Below are 7743 nucleotides of genomic sequence, written 5' to 3'. Positions count from 1 at the left end.
GTCATTATGTGCAATGCCAGAAAAAAAAAATGAAGTGATCAAGCAATAAGGCATGTAGATGTTACCTTAAGCCTTACCTATCAAGCAATAAGGCATGTAGAGTTAACATTCTAAAAGAGAAAAGTTAAACTAATATAGTCATTGATATGATGCATAGTAGTTTCAGGAAAGACAAACTAAAGAAATTAGAAATTCTTACTTCTTTTCAATGACCAAACACAACAAAATAGACGGATCCCACCAAAAGCAGAGCCAAAAGCACCCCAACAACCTACAAATAAACGGATCCCACCAAAACAGAGAAAGAAAAAAATCCTAGAAATAAGGCCTAGACTAAAAATAGAGAGGTGATAGCAGCACCTTGGACACAAAAGAATCCTAGTCTTAACCAATACTTCAAAAGGTCTCACCAATCAAAACCAGAGGGAAAACCAAGCTGCTGAGTAAAGAAGAGTGGATTGAGAAAGAGATAAAGTTGAATTGAGATGAAAAAATGTTGGGTTATTTATAGGAGAAAGATGTGATAGAATCCATAAAATTGAATTATTAGAAATTAATAACTATTGGGAAAACCTCCTCTTTATGAGTCTCAATTCTGCTTCCAAGGTTAAAAGGTGGACGGCTTGCTCAATGTATTTTAACAGTTTTATTTCTCTTTTTTTTAAGTGGTCAATTTGGGAGGCAAAGTATTTTCTCTCACATTTATTAACAGAATGAAAATGGAAGATAGGAAGCTATTCAATTAAAAGTCACGTATAAAGAGGAGATATTCCAAACAATCATCAACAAATTTTAAAGAGCACTCACCCACTATTATCCTCCAATTGGCTATATTAGTGGTGGTATTAAATATAAATAATCAGTTTTTTAAAATAGATTAAGTTGTTAAATAGTGATTGCCTTAGAAGTAGGTAGTGGATAATTAATGTGAACTAATAATGAATGTTAGTCAAATTTAAGATTAAAAATATTTCAAAAATAAAATAAATTATAGGTGCTATTACATGGCTACCCTTACATAAAAAACAATTAGCAAAGATGCCACTCCCAAGTTTCCAAAAGTGGTAATAAGATTTTCTTTTTGATTTTTTTTAATCATGGAAAAATTGCTGAAACCTCCTTCATTGCTTGCCAAGTGTCAAAACTTGTCATCTTTTAGGTTCTCTTTTATATATTATTTAGATTTAGATTTAGATTAGGGCTATGTTTGACACGTTTAGCTGATAAGCTAGCTGAAAGCTGAAAAGCTAGCTGATAGCTGAAAAGCTAGCTGAAAGCTGAAAGCTGATAAGCTACCTGAAAGCTGATAGCTGATAGCTTAAAAGCTACATAATTTGAACAAAAGTGTTTGGTAAAACTAGTTGTTGAACAAGCTGAAATTGTAAAATGACATAAAAGGACATACTTGTATAATTTTTTTTATATTTAACATTACTTTATTTTCACATTAATACCTATATGATATTAATATTAAAATTATTATAAATTTTTTAATTTCACTCAAATTATTTATCATCTTAAAAATATAATATTAATTTTTACTTATTTACTTTTCTATATTTTTATTAAATTAAATAGAATAAAATAAATAATTTGTAATTTGTAATATAAAATTATTTATTTTATTCTGAAGTAGTAATTATTTCTGTGCGGGAACGATGTACATATGAGACAAGTGTGATAACTGATAAATAAATAAGTTTTTTTTTGGTACATCGGAAAATGAGTAGGTAAATAGATTTAGTAGAAAACATATAAGGCTAAAGGTGAAATTTTGATAAAATAGTAAGAATAAAAATGAGAATATATTTAATAAGCTATAAGCTTTAAGCTTTAAGCTACCTGAGATAGCTTATAGCTTAAAGCTTTAAGCTACTGAAATAAGCTCCTTCACCAAACATTTTTATAGAGCTTCTAAGCTAGTTAAATAAGCTTTAAGCTAGTCAAATAAGCTATAAGCTAGCTGAAATGCCATGCCAAACATAGCCTAGATGTAAATGAGTGCTTTGGGAAGGCTTATTGAGGTCGGTATAATTGACTCACATGCGCGGCAATTTAGTTCAGGCCAAATTTTAATTGATTAAAATCAAATTTCATGTAACCGTACATTGTTTCTCAGCAACCTGATTCTATAAGCACAAGGTAAACTTATGTAACAAATAGAACTGGACAATTTAATTCTTAGCATCATGAGCTGTCTTCACTAATTGAAGCTGCTACAATGTTGAGTCAAATTCTTTGTGGTTTTGACAATTAGAAAGGGAATTCTGTTCATGTTTGATCATTCAAAATTAACATGTTATCAATATCACATCTGGGAAGTCTTTGTCAACCCCCTATTTCTTGTCTTATCTACCATGTAATCTCCACCATGATTTAACTTTTTTTTTTTTTTGAAACTTCCATGATTTAACTTATAAGCACCAAAACTGCTTTTCGCCCATTACTATCTTAAGCAAAAAGCATTCTGCTAATCAAATCAATTAACTCCTGCAATTAAATATTTACTTTAACTCACAGTTCACAATACATTTATTTAATACATATTTTGTATTTCAACAGTGTCATGCTTGTGTTTTAATTCAACGTCTTTTGAGCATTGTGAATTGGCCGCTTGGGCCGAATAGTTTTTGTACCTATCTTTTATCTTCTTCCACATTGTCTTTATGTCTTTCTTACAAAAAAAAGTAATAACCAGTTCTCTTGAAAAGCCAATGTGTTCAATGATCACTTTTGGTGACATTCTTTCAAACAACATTTAGGAGACTACTTCATCATCCAATCACAGAATGGAAGAATATGAATTCCCATGTTGTGAGGGAAATTTCTGGTTGTTCCTGATTACATGTCTGGTGATTGTGTCACTAGCAGGCATTGCATCAGGCCTAGCTCTAGGACTATTGTCATTCAGCCAAGTTGATCTTGAGGTCATCATTAAATCTGGCTCTTCAAAAGACAGAAAACATGCAGGTTTACCATCTAAACATCACTGCATTCTGTGCTCTTTATGCTCCGCAGTGCAGTCTAATATGTATCTATTTTTATCTTTATCTGCAGAAAGGATTCAACCATTTGTAAAGAATGGACATTTCGTCCTGTGTACCCTTCTTCTTGGAAAATCACTGGCTATGGAGGTATTGCATGTTGTATATAGCATATATATGTTAACTATTATTATTAACCATGATTTTAAATCAATGTCCACAACTGCGATGGTGGCCGTGAGATCATTGGTTCTGAAGGACTCTATGATCACATTGCCACAGCAATTATACCTGAATGAGCAGCATATGTCCATGGTTTTCCGCAATATCAGGATCACGATGAGACAACAACCGCCACTACAATTTAAAACATTATTAATATCTTAACACATGCTAGAGTATAAGTAAATAGGATATAAGGCTTGGACTTTGAGGTTATTCCTTTCTATCTGTAAAATGTTCCCTCTATTTGCGAGTTTTTAGGAAAGGCGAGGGAAAGACTTTGAGGTGAAGGGTAGGGGAGGGGTCTTGAAGTTTAAAATCCCACAAAAATCACCAATTCCGGGGAACTCGAACAAAATTTAGGAGGATTACTTAAAAATTCATCAAACTCTTTCCTACTTTATAAAAAACTTAGAAGGGGAGGATTTCTCAGAATCCTCCTATTTCCCTTCCTTCGCCTCCCAAATCCCACTCTCAAAAAGAGTCTAAGGCAAAATCTCTTTCAACTTGATTTTTTTATAAGGCAAAAGTACAACTAAAATCACACTTTTAACTACTTAGGCAATGAGGAACTAATAATATTTGGACAAAACAATGTAATGAAGGGTCATAAGTGATTTTTATTTACATCATTGACAACAAAATTAATTTTCTAACTGTCTTTGTTCAAGGCATTGCCAATTTTTATGGACGCAATAATCCCAGCTTGGTTTACAATTCTCATGTCAGCACCCTTGGTGACTGTATTTGCAGAGGTAATGCTTCTATCAATAAAATGCAGCTACAATGATGAAATAAGCCACATTTGTCTTAACTCACATCACACTTTTCATCTTAGATTTTACCTCAAGCTATATGCTCTCGGTATGGACTTTCTTTGGGAGCGAAATTGGCTTTCTTTACTCAATTCCTTATGCTGATCTTCTTCCCTATAACCTACCCAGCTAGCAAGGTAAATAATATGCTGTGTGTATCTTATAGCCTATCTTATATTTATTCCATATATTTGTCAAACATTAAAGTTGTGATTGATGATCCATAATCCCGAAAACCAGAAGTAACAAAACAATTTCATTCAGCAACTCATGCTTTCATACGAAAATAATAAAAGCTTTATCCCACTAATGAGGTCGGCTATATGAAGATTTGGCCAATTTTACATTGGTTGTCGCAGGCGTCACACAAACTTCCTCATTTACACAAACTTAAAATAATAATGATAAAAAAATGAAATTAATTAGAGATTGAACTCATTTCTCTAATTATTGGCTTAAGGAAAACTTCATGAGTACACTCATGTAAGGTAATGAACTCTATTGGCACTTCTAGAGAAGATTTAATTAATATCTACATATCCTCCTATTTTGGCAGATGCTGGATTGGGCTCTAGGGAAAGAGCAGTCAGTTCTTTTGAGAAGATCAGAGTTGAAGACATTTGTGGACTTACATGCGAATGAGGTTTTCCTGCTAATATTCTTTATCTTGACTAAATTGATCACAATTGTGAATATATAGTAGTTTAAGCATTCATATGCAGGCAGGGAAAGGGGGAGAATTGTCACATCATGAAACTTCTATAATCAGAGGTGCTATAGATTTGACTCAGAAGGCAGCTAAAGATGCAATGACACCCATATTTGAAACTTTTTCTCTGGATATAAATTCCAAACTAGACATGTAATATGTCATAACTCTTCTATTGAAATCATATAATTTCGTCTCAATTTCTCATCTATAAATGCAGTTTACCTATGTCATCAGGCATACAATGACTCAAATTATGAGTAAAGGTCACAGTCGAATACCTATACACTCTGGAAACCCAAGAAATATTGTTGGTCTCATCTTGGTAAGCAATTGAAGCACATCTGGGAAATATAATTAATTCAAGTAATTTATTGCTATAAATGTTGAAAAGGGTTTTTAAATTACGGACTATATAACCAACACGTGGTTGGTTCAAGTGGTAAATGTCTGACTCCCCTTAAAGTAAGGTCTCAAGTTTGAGTTTTGTGAATGAAAAATAAAAACACTAGGAGAGCTAACCCCGCCATTATCTGGATGTTCCTAATACCATGATGGCAGACTACATTAGGTTTAATTAACTGCATTAGCCTGCAATAGTCCCAATGCAATCTCAACTTCATTTTGAAACCTGATCTTGAATAAATAATTTGGGGTTACAGTTTCATTTATTATATTAATACCAAAGAATGCATGCAAAAAAAGCTTTCATTTGAAATTCGAGACAATGTTGTTATTAACTTCTGTTTCCCAGCATTCCTTACTGCTATATCATATTTATACAGCAGCATTACTATTAAATCTTTCTCACAGGTTAAAAATCTAATCTTCTGCCGCCCAGAAGATGAGACCCCAATCAAGAATTTGATCATCAGGAGAATTCCTAGGTAAGAAAACTAGTATATAATAATATATAACTGGAGTTTTGTGATTATCAAAATTCAGCTGTCACTGATTTATTAACTATATGATATTATGCATGTAATAACCACACAGTGCTTCTGTTTACATCTGTAACAGGGTGTATGAAAGTTGGCCACTATATGAGATATTGAGTCAATTCAAGCAGGGTTATAGCCATATGGCTGTTGTCCTGAAGGGCAACAAGGACATACCCAAAAGTGCATCTGATTCAGTCGATACACCTCCCATTTTATACAATACTCATAAAATATCAAACCAAGCTCAAATTACTGGAGGTAACATGTTACACAATTTAAATTTAACAGCATAAATTATTTAAGATGAATTGAAAAGTTGAGAATAAATCACTTATGCCAGTCAATCTTTTGGACCTGCAGAGTCTGATTCTTCCTTTATTCTTGAAATGAGTCCGAGAGGTTCTATTTATGAATCAACTTTGTCTTCCAGTGACGTTGAATTTCATAGTCTAACATTAAAAAATCTCATGATACCTGATGATGAACTTCAAGAATCCAAACAGTGGGAACAAGAAGGTAGATATGCCTCACAGGAACAAATGGAGTCTCTTGCTGCTATTGTGGATGAAGAGGTGATTGGCATAATTACAATGGAGGATGTTATGGAGGAACTATTACAGGTTATCATAGTGCTTTGTGCTATAGCTTCAATTTTTTTCAATTACGAAAATTGATGTTGGCAATCTTATAATACTTCATTCACACTCCTAATTATGGGATCAGAGACACTTCACTTTTGTTGATAATGCACATTCTTCTGTTTAGGAAGAAAAAGTAAAAAGAAGGTGCATTAAGATAATTTCTATCGAAAATTTATTCTCATTGCTTTCATAAATATAGATATAGTTGATCAAAATGCTGGTTTGTACTTTACTAAAATCTTATTGTTCTGTTTCATATTGTGTTGAACTCACTAGTTTATGATATTCTAGATTATTGACACTGCATGCAGTCATCTTTTCTATTCCCATGCTGATTGCTATATATCCTTTTTTTTCTTTTACAAGGGGGACATACTGGATGAAACTGATGAATTTGTTCAGGTGCATACGAAGTGAGTGAATTTACAACCAAATTCAATACGTACCATGTTTATTCTATTCCCAAAGCAAATTATAACAAATTTCATCCTTCACTTTTTCTTATTTACAGCATTAGAATTAACCTGAGGAATTCACAAAGATCACAATCAAGATCATCAAGGAGAGGTTCTTGGTCCAGTCATCATTTGAATTGAAAAACTTTGTAACAAATATTTACTTTGTCTAGTCTAAGTGACATCAATATTTCAGAAGTTCTTATTGGATACTTTTGTTTCATCATCAATTAAGGCAAAAAATTGACATGTTCTTCAATTTTGACATCACTGATCAACTTCAAGATGATAATGACAAGATTAGGTAACATAAAGTCACAGAACAATGACTAAAGATGGGGACAAAGATAATTACTCTTTGACAAAATATTCACGCTTTCAAATTCTTGGTCAACTTTAAGTCGTTCAGCTGCTACAATAAGAGGCAAAGAACAGTCAGCAATCGTGAATACTTGTAAGCAAACTTCAAATATAATTATACTAGTAAAAAAAAACTTGTTGCAAGCAATTGCATCCCTAGCCTCCATGGAGCTTACTGATCTAAAAGCAAACTCAAGCACCATTTCATCATCCATGATCAAGCTTCAGTTCAGGGTCAATATTTTCAGCCTTCAACGCTGCAGTCATGTTTGCCACAAACAATCTGCGATTATACAGCAATCTCTTGGGCAAATAAAAACTAACATATTGAAGAGAAAATACACATGATTTTCCCCACAAACTGAGAAAGGGCAAGAAAATTCTTGAATGTTTAGAGCAGCTGAGGCAGTGCAACGATTATCAAGATCTATTGCAAGAAGAGTTTCAATAGAGTTAGTGAAGATGTAGGAAAATCCTTGAGTGTTTCTGAGATACACTGTTTATATGGAAGCTGTTGTTTAAATATTGTAGCATTTGGAAATCTAGTATTCGTCAGATAGAGAGCCACACAACTTAAATATCTTGTGCAATTGATCAACCTAACCCCTGTTGAGAA

General features: G+C 32.9%; 1 protein-coding gene across 1 annotated transcript; it reads left to right on the top strand.

Annotated features, from left to right (window-relative positions):
* Nucleotides 1-2687: 2687 nt before the first annotated feature.
* Nucleotides 2688-6997, top strand: LOC130735416 (DUF21 domain-containing protein At5g52790-like). The gene is made up of 12 exons (XM_057587417.1): nt 2688-2970; nt 3058-3134; nt 3878-3961; nt 4045-4158; nt 4578-4664; nt 4744-4883; nt 4968-5055; nt 5544-5617; nt 5751-5929; nt 6032-6291; nt 6679-6725; nt 6824-6997. Exons 1-12 carry the CDS (start codon nt 2790-2792, stop codon nt 6906-6908), a joined length of 1416 nt encoding a protein of 471 aa, XP_057443400.1. The 5' UTR covers nt 2688-2789; the 3' UTR covers nt 6909-6997.
* Nucleotides 6998-7743: the final 746 nt, after the last annotated feature.

Source organism: Lotus japonicus, chromosome 2 (assembly GCF_012489685.1).
Source record: "Lotus japonicus ecotype B-129 chromosome 2, LjGifu_v1.2".
Taxonomy (NCBI): domain Eukaryota; kingdom Viridiplantae; phylum Streptophyta; class Magnoliopsida; order Fabales; family Fabaceae; genus Lotus; species Lotus japonicus.
This window is presented reverse-complemented; position numbering and strand designations above follow the sequence as displayed.

What these genes read in the sequence shown, in the direction of transcription:
- LOC130735416 (XM_057587417.1), top strand. Translation starts at nt 2,790, where the DNA reads ATGGAAGAATATGAATTCCCATGTTGTGAGGGAAATTTCTGGTTGTTC. An exon ending in TGGACTTACATGCGAATGAG is followed by an intron (nt 4,665 to 4,743) that starts GTTTTCCTGCTA and finishes ATTCATATGCAG; the next exon opens with GCAGGGAAAGGGGGAGAATT. An exon ending in ATATTGTTGGTCTCATCTTG is followed by an intron (nt 5,056 to 5,543) that starts GTAAGCAATTGA and finishes TCTTTCTCACAG; the next exon opens with GTTAAAAATCTAATCTTCTG.